Genomic DNA, 21,801 nt, shown 5'->3' with positions numbered 1-21,801 from the left:
TGAGCTGCAAAAAAGGGAAGGGAGGAGCATGACAAAGGAGTCAGGAAGACGGAAGCACTGAAAGAGTGAGGTTTCATCAGATGAGTGGTTCACTCTCATTCACTCTCATTCTAGCACTTTTTCTGATTAAGGGGTGGGACTCTGAGCTGGGAGGCTCGGCTAAAAGATCAGAGCAGTCCACTTGTGGGAGCACTTCACACAACCAGGTTCCAGTGTGCTGGAGAGGACTTGTGGTACCAGCAACCCAGCTGCTCTGGGGGTGACTGAGTTCTTGGTGCAAGAAACCAGCGGTGGCAAGATTCGAAACACCCGTCAACATGAGCACGGCAGGCAAAGTAAGCAACAGTTTGTATTAGGAAAATTTCTTTGCTGCAGCTGAGCAATGCATTTTTAAAGGTGAATTATTTGCAGGGACACTGTAAGTCCTGGTGGTATAGCACAGATTAGAGTTTATGATGAAGCTGGTACAGAAGAGCTGCCTTTATTTGCAGGCTACTGTAGTTTCCTAGGAAATGGTTGTTACCTCTTCAAGGCAATAGTTTATTTGAGGCAACATAAGGTACCAGCACCACAATAAGTATAACATCCTGTCTGAGTTAGCAAACTTTTCAATCTCTGATTGGATAGTTTAAAATATGATAGAATGTACTGAGTGTTTAGACCAATGTATTTATCTATCAGTTTCTATTCAGAGATCCTACTGTAGTTTAAACTATTTTTAGTTTATTTATAATTCTATCAGCTTGTTTTCTAAAAAGAAGATATAGCTAATATTGTGTTAAATTTCAGGGTGAATTGTGCTGGCAATTAGGACAGTCATTAAATTTGAATATGCATATAACAAGTCTCAAACTTTAGTTATTGAAGACCAGAAGTAAATTTCACATTCAATGCAATACTGAGCTGGGATTGAAGTTACACCTTTGCTAGAAATTAGATGACAAGAGAGATAGAGGTTGATACCAATACATGTTCCTTCTTGCACTGCTGGCAAGATGCTAACAGGCACCCAGGGACCTGCAAGAGGGATTAAGGGACAAGCAACTAGAAATGGAAAACAACTGAATGTATGCACCTTGCTAGAATGTGCCTTAAGATAGTACCAAGATCATTTGCTGTTACTGCCAGCTGTCTTCACTATTCTAAAACCAAAAGAGAAAGGAAAAAAATGCTCTTTAACTCTGAGTTACTGCAAGTGCAAAATTAATTGTAGTCTACTGTAGGCAGATTCACCAAGTTCAGTCCTCTACTCAGCATTGGATGGAGCACAGTAAATGCAGCATTGTGATATAGCTTAACTGCTTTGATTTCACCATGTTTATCTTGGAATAACACAGGAGTTACAGTGCAATTTATGTAACCAAGCAGCATAATCCTTGTGTCCTGCAAAAGGCTGTGTTTCTACACCTGCCCTCCCCCACTGCAGTAACTCACACGGCTGGTAGAACGCACGAGCAGAGAAACAACTCTTAAGACAGTGCTTTTTTAGCAGATGAAGTGGGTGATACTGTGCTGCTGCCGCCTCTGTGGGATCTTGTGGCAATCCGTAAAAGCTCACAGGGATTAAGCAGTCAGAAAAATACATAGTTAAGTAAGGTCTCATTATAGGAGAGATTTGTTTGTTCTTGGCAATCCACACTTCTTGGCCACCTTTGTTCTTAGAAACACTACATGTGCTTTGCATGAGCAAGTCATGGAATCATCACTGTGTTACATGGGATACAATATAAATAAATATACTGCCTTTTTTTTAAAGCAAGTTGGTGCCCTTAGAAATGTGATCTTTGACCACACTTGTGAATTTTTCACTAATCACACTTGCATCTAAACATTAAATTTCAATTTAGTGCAAATATCTCTTGATGCACTTTTTTTTCAAACATTGTGCCCATCCCACTTCTGTGTCTAGCTGCTGGAAGTCTGCTGTTTTATTTCATATGTTTAGTATTTCCTAGTAATTATTTTCTTTGTTACCAGTTTTCAGTTTGTGGATAATCAGACATTATTTCTACTTCTACTTCAAAAGCTTTGATACCAAAATTTTTTTTGTTTTCTTCTTTCCCCTGTGACTTTGGCAGCATGCTGGTGTTAAGTTGTCCTGGTCACACAGGATAAATATGCATGTGCTAAACTTCTTGCAAAACTTCTTGCATCCTGGATTTGATTCCCCTCCATTTCCTTCTGAAGATAATGCCACCTGAACACTTGCAGTCAGTAGACTTAACAGAAGGACTGAGGACTTTATAGTGTGTCACCCAAGAAAATCATATTTCAGGGACTGGGGCTGTTTAAACACCCAGGATGAGATCTTTAAACACCTCCAAGGAGAAACAGCAATTATGGGGACAGAGAGGTCCCACTGCTTTTGAATACACTAGGATTGAGCTTGCAGGGAGAAAACCTGTTTGAGAGCCTGGGATGAGGCGTGGACAATGCTCTTCTCTTTTCTGAGGGGATTTTTTCTCCCAGTGGCAGATGGTCAGAGGAGCCCTAAGGCCTGCCATTACCAGGAAAAAGCCTGAAGAGTTCATGGACAAACTTCAGTCTAAGAGATGAGAGAAAAACTGTCTTGCATAGTTGAGTAGTAAATCCATCTGAGTTATATATGCCTTCTGAGAAGGGGGGGTACCTTAGCATGGATAATACTGCACTTAAAGGGACTGCTCAAGATTACCTCTGTGTAGTGCTACATCTGTTTGCACAGGTGTCCTTTCAGCCTCACCTCATGGCTGAACTTGGGCTCTATTAGAAGGTTTATAAATCTGTACTAGGCTCTGAATTCCATTTTTAGCAATTTTGTCAGTTCCCAACACAGACAGTTCTAGGCAATACAGACTTCATCACAGCCTGATAAGTGACATCATTTAGTGTGCCATCTTCAAGAAGATACAGACAAGTACTCCAACACAGCAAAATAAATTGACCAAGGGAATTAGCAAAGGGCAATGAGAATGGGTAGGGTATCCCATTACCTAGGACACTATTACACATGCAGCTGAAAACTTGATAAAAGCGACAGAATGATGAGCAAAGTCAGACATGATCTTGGTAGGGGGAAAACCAGGCTTACACTGACCTTTGGTGTTGACTTTTTTGTTGTTTGGTTTTCTTCCCTGTAGTTTCCCTCTTGTCTCCACAAATATGAGCAGGAGTTTCACAAGAAGAAAGGGAAGAATCTGTGTGGTGACTTGAAAATGCAAGTGCCATTCCCATTTTCTTTGCTCTGTTCGCAGGTTATTAAATGCAAGGCAGCAGTGCTGTGGGAAGCCAATAAACCATTCAGTATTGAGGAAGTGGAAGTTGCCCCACCAAAAGAACATGAAGTTCGCATAAAGGTACTGAAAATAAAATTTGAAACAACTCCTATGACTTGCATTCTATCTTGCTTTTAATCAGAATTAGTTATATAAATTTTTAAGACCCAAGCAGAAAACATTCTACTAGAAAGTAGTTACTAATCAGTGAGCTCCTATGTAACATGTTTAAAGTCCTTTAAACTTCCTTTTAAAAGGTTCTTTTAAAAAAAAAACTTTTTCAGGGTTGTGTTTTTGGTTCACTAACATCTGTTTTTCTAATAGGCTGAAAAAATTACAGTACAAGGCAAAAATGAGAATTCCCTGTAGTGTGGAGCAAGAACATGTCTTTTACTTTGTTTGAATCTGTGCTAGGAAATAGCTCATTAGGCCTGGGAGCTTCCTTTTTTACCTGGGTATTGGCCTCAGTTGAACTCAGCAGCTGCCTTAATTTTTGAATAGTTTCAAGTGTTACACACATGAGGAAAACCCTCTGTTGGGGTTGACAAATCCATTTGTCAGAATAAAAGTTGTAAACACATACCTGAATATTTCAAAATAAACAATGCTGTTCTAGCTGGAAGAAAAGGCAAAATAAACCACTATTTAGCTTAATTTTTTTAATGTAATATATACAAATATTTTAAATATGTACACATCACAATAATGTAATTATTGTGTAATTATATGTAATAGAAAATAATTCTTTAATACATAATTTATATAAAATATCTATTATATATTGTCATATAATCTAAATGTAATAAATACAAAAAATACACAATATTTCTATGTTTATAATCTATGATGGTTAATTTGTATTTACATAATTTTATAATATTTATATAATATTTCACACTTCCTTTTTAAGTATTTGTATCTTAATATTAGGAATAATTTCATTTACTCTGTTCTCCCTTTATAATTGTATTGCTAGAACATTGGTTCTACAGAAAAACTATCAGACTCCCTATAGAGCTCAGTACTGCATAGCAAACATTCACAAAGGAGCTTTGCCCTGTAGATTAAAGACTAAGAGACACCATGAAAATCTTAAATCAGACAACTAAATTCGTTTTACCTGTAGATTTATTGTGTGCAGATTGGATTTGGAGAGAAGCAAGTGGCTTCTCCAAATGTAGAATATAATTTTACTTCCACATATGACGTGACACAGTTAAATGCAGAAATATTCTTGTCTTCCCTGTGAATCAGATCGTGGCCACTGGGATCTGCCGCTCTGATGATCATGTGGTAACTGGTGCAATGGTTATGCCTTTTCCAATAATTCTTGGGCATGAAGCAGCTGGTGTTGTGGAGAGTGTTGGGCAGGGAGTGACTGCAGTCAAGCCAGGTATGAAACAGCACTGAAAACAAATCCTGTGCTGAGTTTCCAGACTCCTCAAGTCAAAGATTATTTCTTTCATGAATATTTTTACTGCACAGGAAAATATTCCAATTTCAGTTTTTTCAAGGATACCTCAAAGGATATAAACCTGTTGTTTACACCCTTCTGTGTCCCCAGTATACTTTCAGATTTTCTATTCAATTTCTTTTGGTTTTGGCAAAAAACATCTGCAGCTTGCTTTCCCCACCTACATAGCGTTTTTCCTGTTGTGGCACTAAGAACGTAGAGTCTTTGCTGTTGTTCATATGAAATCAGGCATTAGCTGCAGGTTCTCTGAACACAGTTTATACAGCTCACCTTCCTCAAGGATAAGGCAAAGCAAAGCACTAGATGACAAACAAGTCAAAGCACCTTTTAATTCTCTTAACAGATAAATAATCCATTGACTTCAGTTGACCAGAACTTAGGTCTTACTTCACTTTAAAAGCATCAGGGCACAACTGGGATGCCCACCCTGCTGCAGGCTTTGCATGTGGGCAGCACCAGTGCAGGTGAGGCAGCAGTGCTCCCTGAGGGCTGGATTGCTCTGAGGACACTCATCTGGACCAGCTGCTCCTCTCTCTATGTTCTCTTTGAACCACAGTGAATAGATAGTCAGTGAAAGATGACAATTTTCAGCCAAGTGTTGCAAGATGAGATGGGATTCCTCCACACTTTCATAGGACCAAAAAATTCTCACAAGGGGTAAATTCTTAAGACAAAACATGCAGTGAAAAAAACTACACAGAATCACTCAATTTCCAGGCAGTTTGTTATGATACCTGAGTAACCCACTTTTAACACCTCTGTACTTCCAGTGTCTTTGTCCATACTGACAAGTATGAAGTCTGTCCAAAGCAGGTTTGTATGTATAAAAAAAATTATTAGAGATTTCTGCTTTACCTCCAAACAAGTATGTATATTGCAAATTTCAGTGACAGCTCTAGCTGCTTTTTCTGTTATGTCTGAGTTCATAAATCTCTCTGTTGTCTAATTCTAGCTGCCCTGAGTTTCCAGGTGAGCTGAAATAGCAGGCCTGAACACATACATGCACAAAATCACATTTCTCAGATGTTGCTTAATTTACATCTCCAAGTTCTGAAAAAGGGCTTCCACTTGTGCAACATTTCTTTAGCAACATGATTACTAAGACCATAACACAGTTCTAAGTTAACTCAGAATCGAGGCAGTGGGGGCATTTAATGTTCGGTAGGCATTTTTCATTTTTTGGTGGAAATCAAAAATTTCCCTTCACTTTCAATGTGTCAAGGATTAGCCACAGTCAGTTTTAAAACTGACAAATCATAAACTGATAGGTATTAGGAAATACCAGTTTAGAGATTATCAGGCATTTACCATATATCATTGCTGTGGAAATTGCATAGGAGTAAAAAATTGCACTGGGGAGCTATGTGCTACTTTGTTAATCACATAATTGTGCTAGAGAATTACATGAGAGAATGCTGGCTTAGACTGTGTGTGCCGCTGCTTCTCAGACAAGTATTTTACCTACCTTTACTCAGTGCAACAGTAATAGGACTGCTATATAGTAAAGATGCTCAAAAGGACTGGCAACTTAATGTTTAATTCCCCCTTCTTTGTATGCACACTTTACAGCCCTGTTATCTTGGCACTCCAATCTGCTGTCCTAGTGGATGTCAACTTTTATCTCCGTTTCTTTACTGAAAGAAGGTGTATTACCACCTTATTTTTACACAGGAATATTCAGCAATAAACTGCTGAATAAGTACTTCAGAAGTGTCAGTAGATAACATGGTTTTATGACATAGGTCTGACTCAGTTCTGTGGGAAGACACCAGAAATTTTGCATATCAAAATTAGTTGTCATAACTTTGCCCTAATTATGTCTTTTATATAAAACACAGAGAGATGGTTCATCTTAAAAATGCAGCAGAAGGAAATAAAACCATGGCTGCATTCCTAGTGCATATTTGCCTGGGGATTAAATACACTTGCTTCATGTTTTTACCTGCATGCGTCTTGTTTGCCTTTTTCAATCCTCTGTCATTACTGCTTCATTTCTAGGAGACAAGGTTATTCCACTCTTTGTTCCACAGTGTGGGGAGTGCAAGAACTGCTTAAACACCAAGGGTAACCTGTGTAGTAAAACTGAGTGAGTTTTCTTGGACTACTTACAACCTTAATTTGATTTGACTTTATCCAAACCTGATTACAAACAACAAATTTCACTTACCATTATTTCTGGTCATCTTTCAAACAGCCTTGGTGCAAGTCCTGGATTAATGTCTGATGGCACCACCAGATTCACCTGTAAAGGAAAAGCAATTTACCATTTTCTTGGTACAAGTACCTTCAGTGAATACACAGTACTGCATGAATCTGCTGTGGCCAAAATTGATTCTGCTGCTCCTCTGGAAAAAGTCTGTCTGATTGGCTGTGGATTTTCAACTGGTTACGGGGCTGCTCTGCAGACTGCCAAGGTAAATATTGTGATGGGTGTTTCTGATATTTTATGCTGTCTGTTCAAGATTGTGTAGCCTTCAAATGGGTTGTCAGCATGGCAGCCAGGAGGTACAGACTCTGTTCAGTTCAGTGTTGAAAGAAGATACTAGTTCTTTGCCTACTTCAGATTCTGTCCCTAGGGTACTCAGAAGTCTTCAATTCAAAATCCAGTAAAATTACTTATTACCATCTATATTGTTTTCCCTCATAGCTTTACCACCCCTAGAAAAATGTTACAATAGAGTTAATTTTTTTATTGTAACTGAAGTCTAGGAATAGATAGAAGCAACACATATAGGCAACACTCACAATTGTAACAATATACAAATGTGAGTTTTAGAGCTAGCAGTGTCAGGAGTTGAGTGACACTAAAGATCTTAACACCACATAAATATAAAGCAATAAAGCATCATAATATAAAGCATCATAAAAAAAAAGGTGAGTCTAAACCTGAAGCTGAGACATAATGAAAAGCTGGTCTCAGAAATGTATTTTAGGGAGAATTTCTCCTAGTCACATGTAGCATTATAACAGCATTATACAGCTGGCTACTGCACTAGCAGGTATCCATGCGCAAATTCCTTCTCAGCAGGTAATCTCTAAATTGCAAGAAGTGGCTTAAGTGAAATCCTGTTGATAATGAGGAAATGCATGGTACTTTCCCTAGCCTGTAACCATATGCCATGTTTACATGGTTGTTATTATAGGTGGAACCAGGCTCCTCCTGTGCTGTCTTTGGCCTCGGAGGAGTTGGCCTCTCTGTTGTCATGGGCTGCAAGGCAGCTGGAGCTTCCCGCATCATTGCCGTGGACATCAACAAGGACAAGTTTGCCAAGGCCAAGGAGCTGGGAGCCACCGACTGCATCAACCCTAAAGACTTCAATAAGCCCATCCACGAAGTGCTGATGGAAATGACTGGCGGGGGTGTGGACTACTCCTTCGAGGTCATCGGCCGTACAGACACCATGGTATGCAGCCAAAAGATGGGGTGAGACTCCTTAGCACTCCCTTCACCAAGCCACCAAGCACTGAGGAGGAAGAGGAGCTGGGAGCCACTGCCAGAGTACCAAGCTAACTTCAAACCTGTTAAGTCCAGCTGTCGGCCATTGAGATGCAGGGACAGAAGCATGCTCAGAAATTTAGGAAAGGGAACTTCACTGTAGTGCCCTGGCCAAACCAGGGTGGTTACATGTCACATATTTCACAGGCTCTCCACAAGTGGCTTATCACTAATAGTTTAGATAAAATGGGTGAGAAGAGCAAAGCTAGTATATACTTAACCAGTGAGAGCAGATACAATGGTGTGAGCAGATACAATGGACAATTTTTTATGTGTTTTCAGTTACAAAAAATTAATTGCAAGCAGAGCCCTGAGAGGAGGAGATGGAGTTCAAACTTCTGTGCCCCAAGGACAAATCTTGCCTGATTCTGGGTGTCCCTCTGTTTCTAATGCAGACTGCAGCCTTGGCCTGTTGCCAGTATAACTACGGAGTCAGTGTGATTGTGGGAGTGCCCCCTGCAGCACAAAAGATCACTTTTGATCCCATGCTCCTCTTCACTGGTCGCAGCTGGAAAGGCTCCGTCTTTGGAGGTAAGGACTTGGAAAGATGTGATTTAACTGGCTTGAGAAACTTGTAAATCATCTTGACATCCTGGAAACAGGATACATCAAATTAATTGCTGTGGCTGTGTTACTGGAAGCAGTATTGATGGCTGTTTTGCTGATAAAGAAGTTGAAAGGGAATTAATTATGGGAACTATAATGGCAAGTGAAGGAAGAAAAAAAAAACAGAAAGGGAGGGAGGGAGGGAAGAAGAGACAGAAAGAAAGAGAGACAAAAAAGAGAGAAAACAGAGAAAAAGAGGGAGGAAAAAGAAAGAAGAAATAAGAAAGAAGGAAAATGAGAAAAAAGGGAGAGAAGCAATAGAAAAATGAGGGGGAGGGGAGAGAGGACGTTGGATAAAAATAAAGAGGAGGAAAAAAGATAAGGAGAGAGATAAGAGGAGACAAAAGGATAGAAGATAAAGCAAAAAAAAAAAAAAGAGAAAATCATAAAGAGGGAGAGAGGACAGAGAGAGAGGAGAAAAAGAGCAAGTGCAAAAAGGAGAGTGAGAAGAATAGAAAGAGAGGAAGAGATAGCAGGAGATATGGACAGTCAGGACTGTAAATGACATCAGGGCATACACTCAGCTGATTTCCACCGAGGTCAGACCTCAGCTTAGCCCCTGGCCAGCTGCCAACAGTCCCTTCCCATTCTTTCTCTTTTTGGAGCTCTCTCAGCAGTCCCACACTCAGCAAGTCCCAGCTCGCTCAACGCAAAGGCCACAGAAAACTTGTTTCCAATAACAGGTTTTCTCACTCGTAACCTGTTCCTCTCATGTATTCAAAAGACACCTGAATAAAATAGCACAGACAAATCAGGCTTCTCTGGAAGGGCATTCTACTATTGATGACAGCTTTATCTAGTGGTGCTTATAAGAAAAGAGAGACACATCCACCACCCACTCCCCAGTTTTGAGCAGATAGTCAAGTTTCAACTTACCAACATGGATGTCAGCACTCTGGCTTTTGTATGAAATGTGATTAAGTTGAAACAGTGTTTGATGTGGGGGAAAGTTTGGATTCTGTAAAGACTGACATTTGTACTGGTGTTCTGCTGCGTCTGTCATATGTGGAATAGCTGCATTTTGTCCCGTGTTTTCTGCTGGCACCCCGTGTTTCAAAGGTAAAGCCATGCCGCCACATTTCATCCTATTACTGTTCTATAGAATATTTATTTAAAAATTTAAGCTGCCATGGGTTTTATGTATTTTCAGAAGCATTTAATTTCATTATGCATTTTCTGTGGGGTTTTTTTCAGGCTGGAAGAGTAAAGATGCAGTTCCCAAACTGGTTGCTGACTACATGAAGAAAAAGTTTGTTCTGGATCCATTAATAACCCACACACTACCTTTCACAAAGATCAATGAAGGATTTGATCTTCTAAGGACAGGAAAGAGGTAAACATAATTTCATTGTAGAGGTTCTGTATAAATAACATAAAGGAGATGTATGGGAAGACAAAGTCTGACTTCATGGCAGAGAATGGGCAAGGTAGCCCAGCACGCCCCTTAATCCCTCCCAGTGTGTTCCCATGAGCTGCAGCTGGAGTCATAAAGCCAGGAAACCTTCAGCCTTTGAAATGCAGCGGGCCTTTGCAGAGGAACTTTCAGATTCTAGTTTGAGCAGAGACACTGGGTGGCAGAGGGAGAAAAGACTACATACACAATTGAGGAAGTCCCAGTACTCATTGGAAAAAAGCACACAACCAAGGGAGCATGGGAGTGCCAAGCTGTAGAGTGCCAAGTGTTAGCTACATCATATTCCAAGAAACATATAAGGATGAGGAGCAGGAACACAGAAATAGCCCACTCCCTCTTGTGAGTTAGGATGGAGTCCCGGTCCAACTGGTCCTAAAGTCACTGGGTACTTTACCTTGAGCATCAGAGCTTTAAAAAAATTAAAGTACTTGGTATGGATATACATTGGAAACTCAGAATTTAGCTCTTGTGCTTTCCTCAAATATTGTGAAAATTCAGCTCAGACTGTTTTCACAGGGTAATGAAATTGGAAATATTTTTTTGACAGAGACATTTAACAAGACTCACCATGGGAACTGAAAATTGTCCTCAGCAGAAGTAGAAAATACATTTGTATATCTTAGTATGTGTGAAAGTTCTAGGTGTTTATAACTTACAGTCTGGAGAATTACATTCATATTTTCTTTTCATTGTCATTTGCTAGCAGTTATTTTAGATGTTACTCACTCTGAATATAAAAAGCAAGTAACAAAAGGATTTCAGCCCCTGAGGTTTGTTCTCAGGTTCTAACGATGCAGCACACACTTAATTTTTTGATTGTCCTTCATTTACGTAGGCTATAAATGTTAGTTTTAGTTTTTAGTACAACAAACAGGAAAGTGATGAGGACAGAGATGCCCGCAGCTTTGCTAAGATACTGACAGTCAGCCTGAAGATGGAGGCATGTTGTAGCTGATCATTTTTATGGAGTATAACCCTTCAGTGTTTCAGAGCAGAATAAGCTGTACCAGTTACTTTGTAATTGGAAAGATGTGTCTAAGCCCCTCTCTGAGGAACTTCTCTGGCTGTAGCTGGAAATTAATTACCAGGAGCCCTGGGCTTCATCAGTGAAGGCTTCACAGTCTTCTGTGAATTTTGTTCTCTACATCTGCAGCAAAGTTTGCACATCTGTTCTGTCATTTTGCTGCAAGCTGGGGCAGGCAGGGAGGGGGTACCTGTTTGACAGCAATAGCACAGATTATCAGAGAAAACAGCAGTGTTCTGCTGATGCCAGCCCAGGGGATTTTCTAGTCACTAAGTTGTCATTTTATATTGCAGCATCCGCAGTGTCCTGACATTTTAGGATTCCCAGACGTTAAGCAGCAGATGGCTCAGCACCAGTATGAACTTCACCATCCTCCAATACAACTCACACGAAATGCAAACCAAGGCTTTCCCAAAAGATCTGCCACTACCCTGGAATAAAAGAATTAACCTCAAACTCCACATTTCAAGCACAGAATTTATAAATTAAACCATCTTTTTCCTTCTACCTCTTTCTCCTCATTCTTGTTTTAAATTCTTTATATTGTGCTGCAATTTTTCTTAATAGCTAGTTTTGAATTACAAGACTTGCTCCTGTTCTAAAACAGATGTTCTAAAAAGTTTGGATTTTTAAAAATTACTTATAATATGCAATCTTTTAATACAATAAAAAGGAAGGAAACTGTTTCTTTAGGCTTCCATAACTCTGCAAGCTTAAGAAATTTATACATGCAGTTCAGCATAGTGAAACTCTAGGTTAGAACTGTGTATCCATCCTGAATGACTGTATCATTCCAGTGCCTAATAAGCAAGGAATGGTATAGCAGAAATTAAACTTTATGGTGACTATGTGTTTGAATTAATAATTTAAGTAAATCATAGACTTAGGTACTGGAGAATGTCTCACCACTCAGTATTTTACCAGATTAACACTCCCAAATATTGTATGTAGAACTGGTATATTGTTGTTCTGTGTCATGGTTTGTATTTGGTGCTTTGGGGTTTTTTTTACCTTTATGCCTCTTTCTTGAGGTTGTTTTAGTTGTTGATCAGTGTGGTTTAAGACCTTTGGCTAATTTGTACAAATGCCTCTGATGTTTGGGAAGCAGTGTAAAGAAATACGAATGTGCATCAACATTGTTTTTTGTTTCCATTATAGAAAGGGGAGGCTCCTTAATTTCTCAGGTATGAATACAGAATAAATGGGAAAAACCAGGTGACTGGTAACAGTTTGCAACAACCCAAACATAAAGCATCTTACTGTTTTCTGAATTTGCAATGTGGAAACAGAAACAGGCTATTTCTATCTTGGCAAATATGGTCAACATTGACATATCTTTAGCATGGACTAATCAGAGCTCACAGGCACACACACGCATGGCAGCTGGGTAGAAGGGCTGCCATGTGAAGCAAGGGGACTGTGCTATGGATGGCTTACCTGTTTGTGTCAGCAGAAAGAGTCTTCGAGTGGCCCAGCTAGCTTCATGATTTGAGGACAAGAGATCACAGTTTAATGATATGGGAATCCAGAGATTACAGTTTAACCTTAAACATGTCTATAAACTAAATTTACACAACAGTTGAGAGCTGAACTTCAGTTGTCAGTGTAAAAGAGCTGAAGTACAACAAAACCTCACTTTTATCCTCTTCAAGATGATGCAAAGCCCATTTTTGTGGTTGTCATCTGCCAAGCATAGTAAATGCCAGCTGTTAGTATCTTTAATATGATAGTTGCTGGAGTCCAAAACAGTAAACCCATTAAATAATTTTCATTAGGGATATTTTATAAGGCAGCCATCTAGATCTTTCTTCACATGGAGAAATAAAGTGTATTCTGACTGGGAAACAACAAAAAGTTCATACTTTCCTAGAGTATTTTGCCCTGCACACCCTCATCAACACTCAGATGAAGATGAATTTGTTTGTGTGATTGTATAGCTCGGACAGAAAAGTTTCTGATGGCCCTTCCTAATGACTCTCTGGCTCTGAGGTACTCCTGGGGGGTCCAGAAGCATTGGACAGCTCTGGACAGCTCTTGCACAGCTCTGTGTAAGCCTCCATTTAGGAGCTCTCCTGGCAGTGAGTAGAGACCACATGCCCCATCAGAGCACCAACTGTCCACTAGCACATGATGACACCACAAAAAATCTACCAAAAACATGAAAAATCCAGTAATTTCCCAAGAAGCAAACAAACTACCAGACAAAGCACAAATGGTGTTTCCTCAGACCTTAAACTATGGTAGAGTTTGAACATGACTGGGCTTTGGACACAGCTGAGCACTCCCATGTTTCTGCTCTTCCACCAGACCCCACCCACCCAGACACTCCCCCAGGAAATGGCACATGCTCCAGTGTGCAGCTCTACTTTCACAGGCTTTTAAGATCACGCTCCCTGACAGTGCTTCAAAGCCAAATGATCATTCCCACACAACATAATTCCCTCCAATGCTTCCAGGTTATCAGATGGAGATGACAGATTGCAGTAATAAAAACTTGCTACACAGATACCTGGAAGACAACAAGCCTATGAAAATTTTTTTCTCTAACAAGATACACACATCATACTAGAAGTCATGATATATTTATTTCTTTTTTTAATGCAACAGGTTGACCAGGCTGCATACTGAAAATCTTTAAAATTTCATTCTAAAACTCCTTATTCCTGAGAAATTATACATCATCATCATTCATGGTCTGATTGAGGGTACCAGAGGTGTGCAAGCAAATGTATGAAAAAGTACAAATTTTTTGGGAAAAACTGTTAAACATCCCTGTTTACCTAAAATACAGATAAAAATGACCCACAAATGCCCGTCTGCTCTAGAGCCAGCCACTCACCTCCAAGACAGGAGCATGTCTTCACCTAGAGGTTGGGTTGACCAGCAGGGCTGGAGAACTGCATGCCAAGAAGCACATCCATGTGGCTGGGACCACTGTCACACCACAGGGCTGCCATGCTCTGTGCAAGAGCTCAGACAGATGTTGGGGCAGGATAGAGCAGATGGGCTGCATCCCTGGAGCTAGAGATAGGTTAGGGAACTTGAGAGCTGGGGGCTTGGCCGGCCAACTCTGAGTCCTGCAGCTGCAACCAACCTCCCCCCCAGCCCATGAAACAGGGCTGGGACATTCAACAGCAAGCACCAACACAAACCTCTGTGGGCAGTCCACTGAACACGTAAATGTGGGGCTGACGTCTTCCCAAACACAGAAAGAGTTCCCAAACACACACAGTGCTCATCCTGCCCCTCCAATAAGCACTTGCTCATCCTGCCTCTCCTACACATGACCTTTTCCAATGCCTCAGCAGAAAACAGCTCTGGAGGAACCCGAAAAGCCCAGGGGGGGTGAACCCACAAACCTGGCTACACCGGAGGGAAGCAAACGTGTCCTTGGAAAAAAAATCCTTTCATGACTGAAGTTCCCTTATTAATGTGGTGAAAATAGCTCCAATACCACAGACAGTAAAGCTTCAACACAGACAGTGATGTGTCTTTGTCATCCACACCACGTCTTCACTGTCTTTATTTTGTTTTTGGTTTGTTTTTTTTTTTTTTTTTAATTTTTAAACTCTTTGCAAATATTCTGGTGTGAATGGCCACCAGGTCAAATGCTCCAACCGGGCAAAAAGGGGACTCCAAGGAAGCCCCAACAGTGATGCAGATCTCATGCCTCCACATCTGCCAGTAGCAATTGGAAGGAAAAAAAGGATCTTTCTGAGCCTTTCGGGCAGGGAGGGCAGGGAATGACCCAAGGGCAGAGTCACTGATAAAAGCCTCCCTGGAGGACTTCTGCTCCCATCCAGCTCCTCCCCTCAGCCCTCGGCATCCAGCACCCGGCACACATTAACCAGCGCTCTCCAGAGACGGCGCCGCACCGGGACTGCTCCCGCTCCACGCCTGGGGGATTCTGCAACACGCCGGGGCAGCAGCTTCCCTCCAGCCTGCGACAGCCACAGCCACAGCTCTGCTCAGACCACATGGCCACTGCGGGACAAGTAAGGACAAGGCATTGCCCATCCTCCTTTCCGAGGTGCCCTGCTCTTGGCCAAACCCGCTGCAAAGGCTCAGCCTGCGCACCGCTCTGCGTGCCCTCTTTGCTCCGAGCTTACTCCCCCACCTCTGCCAAAGCCCTGTGCATTTCGCCAGACTCTGCTCTCAGGCAACTGCACGTGTCCATAGCTGCATTCGCTATGCATTGCCCCTCTGTCCTGCCCAGCTGCTCAGGAGACAAAGTATGGAATTGTGCTGCTCTGAAAAGCACCCTCCTGCTCAACCCCACCCTGTGCTCCTGCGCTGGCAGCAAACGCAGCTCTTCAGTGGTGCCCTGTCGCCTGATTTTTTAAGTTTTTCTAAGATTTTGTAAGCCTTCTGATGTTTGCATTCTTGTAGCAACCTTTCTCACGCACTTTCTGTAAAAAAGCATCTTATTGTTTTGCATTCTTTTATGGAGGAGGAGAAACTTGATGGACTGTTGGTTTGTCCAGTGTCATTGGAGAGGTGGCACTTTCACCCTCCAATCCACTGTCACCTTTGGAAATCTATAAATGTTGGAGTCAGAAATTAAACTTCCCGTTTTTTCCCCTTGAAATCAGCAGCGTGTCTGCGTCATGTTGTTTCGTATCCTGTAGTGATAGCGCCCTCTTCAGCCGCTCACCTCCTGCACTCATCCTTGGCCATGGCAATTCCCTGTTCAAACTGCAAGCCCCATTTTGCTGGTGCCAAGGAGCTTTGAGTTGATCGGGGAAGGGTTTGAGCAATGTCACACATAAATCATCCTTTTGGCAAGGAGAGAAATTATCCAGTTTCCAACCAGGCTGCGACTGTTTTGCAACTGCTTTTTCGATACTGTCAGCTCACTAAAACAAAAGTTCTGTCATGCTTGCCTTAAGCTGCAGAAGCGCTCATGCTGCTGTCACATCTGCCCCAATGAACCAGCCACTTCATTTGGTATTTCACACTTCACACAAAGCCAGTGTTTACTGAACATTGTTTGTGTTCATGTACAGCTGAGCACTCCAATGTTTCTGCTCTCCCATGGAATCCCACCCAACCAGCAACCCTCAGAAAACAGCACAGGACAGTTGTGTAGCTCCAGAAGCGTGTGCTGCACTGTGCAGAGACATGTGCTGTGCAGCCCTGGCTTTGCTGATTGTAGGACAACTGTCCTGGGCTGTTGTCAAAGGTGAACCTTTGCCTGCAATGTATTCCTCTCGCTTGTTTCCAGGTTATCAGGTGCAGGGCTGCTGTTGCCTGGGCCCTGGGCAAACCACTCTCTGTTGAGGAGGTGGAAGTTGCACCCCCAAAGGCAGGGGAAGTCCGGATCAAGGTAAAAATATATTTCAGTAACTTTTTCTCCCTAGAGGGAGCTGCTCTTCTTGTGGCTGTAGCTTGGATATAACCAAGTGATCTGGTGTCCACCCATGTGCCTTAACTGTCCAGAGAAGGATTCTCTGTGGAGAATCCTACCATAAACTGAAATAAACAGCAGCTGGACTATTTCTAGAAATCACCTCTTTCCTCTACAAACAGATTGTGGCCACAGGCATCTGTCACACAGATGATCACATTTTGAAAGGTTCCTTGCCTAATGTGGAGTTCCCAGTTATCCCTGGCCATGAAGGAGCTGGGATTGTGGAAAGCATTGGAGAAGGAGTGACCTCTGTGAAACCAGGTAACCAACACATACTCAAACGCATGCCCAGGATTCAGGCCGCAAAGCTCTGCTGGTGCCAAGGAGCTTTTTGAGTTGATCGGGGAAGGGTTTGAGCAATGTCACACATAAATCATCCTTTTGGCAAGGAGAGAAATTATCCAGTTTCCAACCAGGCTGCGACTGTTTTGCAACTGCTTTTTCGATACTGTCAGCTCACTAAAACAAAAGTTCTGTCATGCTTGCCTTAAGCTGCAGAAGCGCTCATGCTGCTGTCACATCTGCCCCAATGAACCAGCCACTTCATTTGGTATTTCACACTTCACACAAAGCCAGTGTTTACTGAACATTGTTTGTGTTCATGTACAGCTGAGCACTCCAATGTTTCTGCTCTCCCATGGAATCCCACCCAACCAGCAACCCTCAGAAAACAGCACAGGACAGTTGTGTATCTCCAGAAGTGTGTGCTGCAGTGTGCAGAGACATGTGCTGTGCAGCCCTGGCTTTGCTGATTGTAGGACAACTGTCCTGGGCTGTTGTCAAAGGTGAACCTTTGCCTGCAATGTATTCCTCTCTCTTGTTTCCAGGTTATCAGGTGCAGGGCTGCTGTTGCCTGGGCCCTGGGCAAACCACTCTCTGTTGAGGAGGTGGAAGTTGCACCCCCAAAGGCAGGGGAAGTCCGGATCAAGGTAAAAATATATTTCAGTAACTTTTTCTCCCTAGAGGGAGCTGCTCTTCTTGTGGCTGTAGCTTGGATATAACCAAGTGATCTGGTGTCCACCCATGTGCCTTAACTGTCCAGAGAAGGATTCTCTGTGGAGAATCCTACCATAAACTGAAATAAACAGCAGCTGGACTATTTCTAGAAATCACCTCTTTCCTCTACAAACAGATTGTGGCCACAGGCATCTGTCACACAGATGATCACATTTTGAAAGGTTCCTTGCCTAATGTGGAGTTCCCAGTTATCCCTGGCCATGAAGGAGCTGGGATTGTGGAAAGCATTGGAGAAGGAGTGACCTCTGTGAAACCAGGTAACCAACACATACTCAAACGCATGCCCAGGATTCAGGCCGCAAAGCTCTGCAAAGAGCTCAGAAACTTCCCCCTGCTACTGAATCATGGTTAAAAAACTAAGTGCAGACTCAGTGCAGTGGACTCTCATGTCCACTCTTCCACTCTTCCAGTCTGTCCCCATGTAGATGAATGAGGTCTGGAGCATTCATCCTCACAGGGAAAGCAGAAGGCTCATGATAGGTTTCTCCCATCAGAAAGCTCAGGAGAGGTGATTCAACAGGCAATGCCCTCAGGGACTGCGGAGCTAAAGGCACTTAACAGAGATCCACTTTGTTTCAGGAGACAAAGTGATCCCCCTTACCATCCCTCAGTGTGGGGAATGCAGCTTCTTTGAACCACAAAACCTGCTGCCGGACAAGACCAGCCGCTTCTCTTGCAAAGGGAAGCAGATCCACCACTTCCTGTGGATCAGCACCTTTGCAGAATACACCGTGGTCCCAGAATACGCTGTTGCCAAGATAGATACTGCAGCACCTCTGGACAAAGTCTGCTTGTTTGGCTGTGGGTTTTCCACAGGTTATGGGGCTGCCATCAACACAGCCAAGGTTGGAATGTTTAGCACCCCATGGCTGCCCTCACAATCTCATCAATCCTGTGCAAAATAAACCTCCTCCTCCTCTTCCTCCTCCTGTTCCTGCTGGAGACTCACAGGCTCCCATCTGTGCAGGTAAAACCAGGCTCCTCCTGTGCTGTCTTTGGCCTCGGAGGAGTTGGCCTCTCTGTTGTCATGGGCTGCAAGGCAGCTGGAGCTTCCCGCATCATTGCCGTGGACATCAACAAGGACAAGTTTGCCAAGGCCAAGGAGCTGGGAGCCACCGACTGCATCAACCCTCGGGACTTCAAGAAGCCCATCCAGGAGGTGCTCACTGAGATGACCGGGCAGGGCGTCGACTACTCCTTTGAGGCCATTGGGCTCGCGGACACCATGGTAGGTGGCACTTCAGCACCTGTCCTCCCTCCCAGACGGCCACAGGCTCCTCTCAGGGCAAAATTCACCTCCATGGGAAGTTCCCTGCCTGCTGCCTGCACTGCTGCATGCACAATGGCAGGCTGCTGGCTTAGGCATAAAACAGTGTACAAATCTTAAAGAGGTCCCAAGCTATCCAAGTCTTCTCCACAAAGGGGGAATGTGTCTTTTCAGATTACCAGGGAGGAGCAGGAGATTGCACCAAAAGAGCACTCCCATGACTAACCCATACAGTCTTTCTCTCATTCTCCTGCCTGTCCCATCAGATTGCTGCCTTGGCTTCCTGCAATATGAGCACTGGTGTCTTTGTGATGGTTGGAGAACTGGATTCTGGATCAGAGATTTCCATTGATCCCATGCTTCTGCTGACTGGGCGTACATGGAAGGGGACTGTTCTTGGAGGTAGTGAACTTAAGAAGGCTGTCTAAGTATTTCAGCTTTTCTTTTCATGGTAGTTGACAATCCATAGCAAAAGAGGGTTTTCAAGTAAAAGACAACTAAAGAGGAGCACTGCATTGCCCATATTGAACATTAGCATTAGACACGCAAACAATCCTCTACCTGTTTCATAGAGTAACCCACTCATCCTAAAGAACAGAAAACATCTCACAAGTGTGTGGCACCAGCTCTGGTCACTCAGTCCTGACGCTCACAGTAACACTGCCTTACCAAAACAGCCTTTCTACCGTTATTCATGCAGCTGGTCTTTCCTGTTTCTAGGCTGGAAGATGAGAGAATGTATCCCCAAATTAGTTTCCAGCTATTTGGAGAAGAAATTCAATTCAGACTCGCTGATCACGCACACGCTGCCATTCGCTAAAGTGAACGAGGGATTTGAGTTGTTACGTGCAGGAAAAAGGTGAGACCCTGACCAGCAGGAGGTTCAGCAAACCTCAACACCTGCTCCTAAAATTCCAAAAGGCAGAGCATGCAACACTGGCTTCACAAAGAGCACACCTGAGCCTTTTGAGGAAGCAGGGCCTCACAGCCCAGTGCTGGCAAGATCTGCCATAGCCCAGAGGGAAGAGCCCGTGTTCAGCACAGGGAGCCCTCCTGCCCATGGTTCAGCTCTGCACAGATCCTGTGGCCTTATCCCGTGAGGGGTTCCCCTCAGCAGGGATTTGAAGGCTGCCCCGCTGCCGCACGGCTCATGCAGCTCAGTCAGGAAGAGGCTGCATGACAAAGAAGGTGGCCGGTGCCCAGGCACACCTGCCTGCCACACTGCCTGCTCCTGAGCTGCAGCAAACCCTCCCTTCCCTTCCACTTTTCAGTATCCGCACTGTCCTGCTCTTCTGAAGGACACGGCCAAGGAAGCCGAGCAGAGGGAGCAGCGCAGCAGCACGTGCTCTCCTGGCCCGGGCCCTTCTCAGCCAGCAGCTCTCCTTGGGAGGCACCAGGAGAAGAGAATGAGCTTGAGCGGACACGACCACCGTGACGACATCCTGCTCTGCCCAGACAGGACATAGAAGGATGTCTCTCCCAAGAAAATGCTTGTACTAATAAAGGTTTTTAGACCAACTCATCTGACACAGTGCACTCAATCAACAGAGACTCCAGGGCCTTGGGACAATTGGTAGACACGTCAGGAACACAGGTAGTGATTTCCTTGACCTCTCTGTAATGAGGAATCATACTGGTAGGAATAGGCAGATCCATGGGGTCAATGTATTGCTCCAAGGCTGCTGTGAGCAAAAAAGAATTGGGTTTTTGACTTTGGAGTGATCCATTCACCACCTCGTCTGCAGACACCTGACAGGATGAGCCATTCTCAGAGGGGAAAAGGAGCTCTAGCACAGGAGCAAGAAGGGCTCTTTGACAGAGCTTTAAACTAATCTGGGAAGGGGAATGGGAAAATACCAGGCTGGCCAGTGATGAACAGTGGGATTGTGGGCCAAAATGTGAGGAAAGGAGCAGTAAGAGGATCCCTCCATCTGCTTCACAAGTGTTGGCGACAAAGTACCACTCGTGGAAATCTTGCTATACCAATGAATGCAGCTTGAGGAACAACCAATGATGACCTGGAAACTTCCACCAGGTGCCAGAGACTTGATATCCTTGGCATGAGTGGAACTGGTGGGACAAGTCCTGTGACTGGAGTGCCCTGTTGGATGGTTACAGGCTCTTCAGGAGGGAAAGGCAGGGCAGAAGAGGTAGGGAGGTGACACTGTAGGAATAGAAGGGATGGAAGGTATGGAGCTGAACTGGCACAGTTCGGCGCCTCTGGGTGAGAATCAAGGGGCAAACAAATAATGTGGGTGTCACCATGGATCTCTACTATAGACCCATCACTGTGCTCTGTACTATTCTCTCCTAGTTTTTCCTTCTTTGATTCATATTTGTCCTCTTTAGATCCTGATCTTAGTCTGGAGGCTTTTCTCCTGCTCTAGTTTTCATCTTGGAACAACCTCATAGAAATGCACAGACTGTAATGGGGAAGAGACATTACATGTGCATTTGTGTCCCATCACACACAAATGTGGGTGCTAGAGGTGCTATCCCATGGCTATCAGAAATCATAAAGTAAAATTCCTCCTCGGCAATGAAATTGCAGTGTGAAATTCTGTAGGATGTACTATCCAAGCTAGACTAACAAAGGAATTTGTTCTAAGCAGAAAAAAAAAGAAAAGAAAAGAAAAGAAAAGAAAAGAAAAGAAAAGAAAAGAAAAGAAAAGAAAAGAAAAGAAAAGAAAAGAAAAAAAAGTAATAAAATAAAATAGGCAAGGCTATGATCTTAATGTGCTCTCCCCAAGCTGAGACATTCCATCATTCTATGATAGCATGGACTCAAAATCAGCAATTGCTCTAGGAGTCCTGTTCTCTAGTTTAACATTTTTTTTCC

At 43.2% G+C, this 21,801-nt stretch overlaps 2 protein-coding genes across 2 annotated transcripts; both read left to right on the top strand.

The window, feature by feature from the left end:
• The first annotated feature begins 202 nt into the window (after positions 1-202).
• LOC121346557 (alcohol dehydrogenase 1) lies at positions 203-11,802 on the top strand. Its single transcript, XM_041424467.1, has 9 exons — positions 203-335; positions 3,234-3,335; positions 4,509-4,647; positions 6,727-6,814; positions 6,923-7,142; positions 7,872-8,132; positions 8,620-8,755; positions 10,025-10,163; positions 11,562-11,802. Exons 1-9 carry the CDS (start codon positions 318-320, stop codon positions 11,584-11,586), a joined length of 1,128 nt encoding a protein of 375 aa, XP_041280401.1. The 5' UTR covers positions 203-317; the 3' UTR covers positions 11,587-11,802.
• A 3,331-nt stretch (positions 11,803-15,133) lies between these two features.
• Positions 15,134-20,367, top strand: LOC121346560 (alcohol dehydrogenase 1-like). Its single transcript, XM_041424473.1, has 8 exons — positions 15,134-15,263; positions 16,493-16,594; positions 16,798-16,939; positions 18,275-18,540; positions 18,663-18,923; positions 19,229-19,364; positions 19,683-19,821; positions 20,234-20,367. Exons 1-8 carry the CDS (start codon positions 15,246-15,248, stop codon positions 20,256-20,258), a joined length of 1,089 nt encoding a protein of 362 aa, XP_041280407.1. The 5' UTR covers positions 15,134-15,245; the 3' UTR covers positions 20,259-20,367.
• Positions 20,368-21,801: the final 1,434 nt, after the last annotated feature.

Source organism: Onychostruthus taczanowskii, unplaced genomic scaffold (genome assembly GCF_017590055.1).
Source record: "Onychostruthus taczanowskii isolate IOZ18803 unplaced genomic scaffold, ASM1759005v1 scaffold82, whole genome shotgun sequence".
NCBI classification, from domain to species: domain Eukaryota; kingdom Metazoa; phylum Chordata; class Aves; order Passeriformes; family Passeridae; genus Onychostruthus; species Onychostruthus taczanowskii.
The sequence above is the reverse complement of the archived record's forward strand: the minus strand, read 5'-3'. Positions and strand labels throughout refer to the sequence as shown.

Excerpts from the sequence above, each read along its gene's own strand:
- LOC121346557 (XM_041424467.1), top strand. Across the intron at positions 8,133-8,619 it reads TCGGCCGTACAGACACCATG|ACTGCAGCCTTGGCCTGTTG; the intron begins GTATGCAGCCAA and ends TTTCTAATGCAG. Across the intron at positions 8,756-10,024 it reads GAAAGGCTCCGTCTTTGGAG|GCTGGAAGAGTAAAGATGCA; the intron begins GTAAGGACTTGG and ends GGTTTTTTTCAG.
- LOC121346560 (XM_041424473.1), top strand. Across the intron at positions 16,940-18,274 it reads AGTGACCTCTGTGAAACCAG|GAGACAAAGTGATCCCCCTT; the intron begins GTAACCAACACA and ends ACTTTGTTTCAG. Across the intron at positions 18,924-19,228 it reads TTGGGCTCGCGGACACCATG|ATTGCTGCCTTGGCTTCCTG; the intron begins GTAGGTGGCACT and ends CTGTCCCATCAG.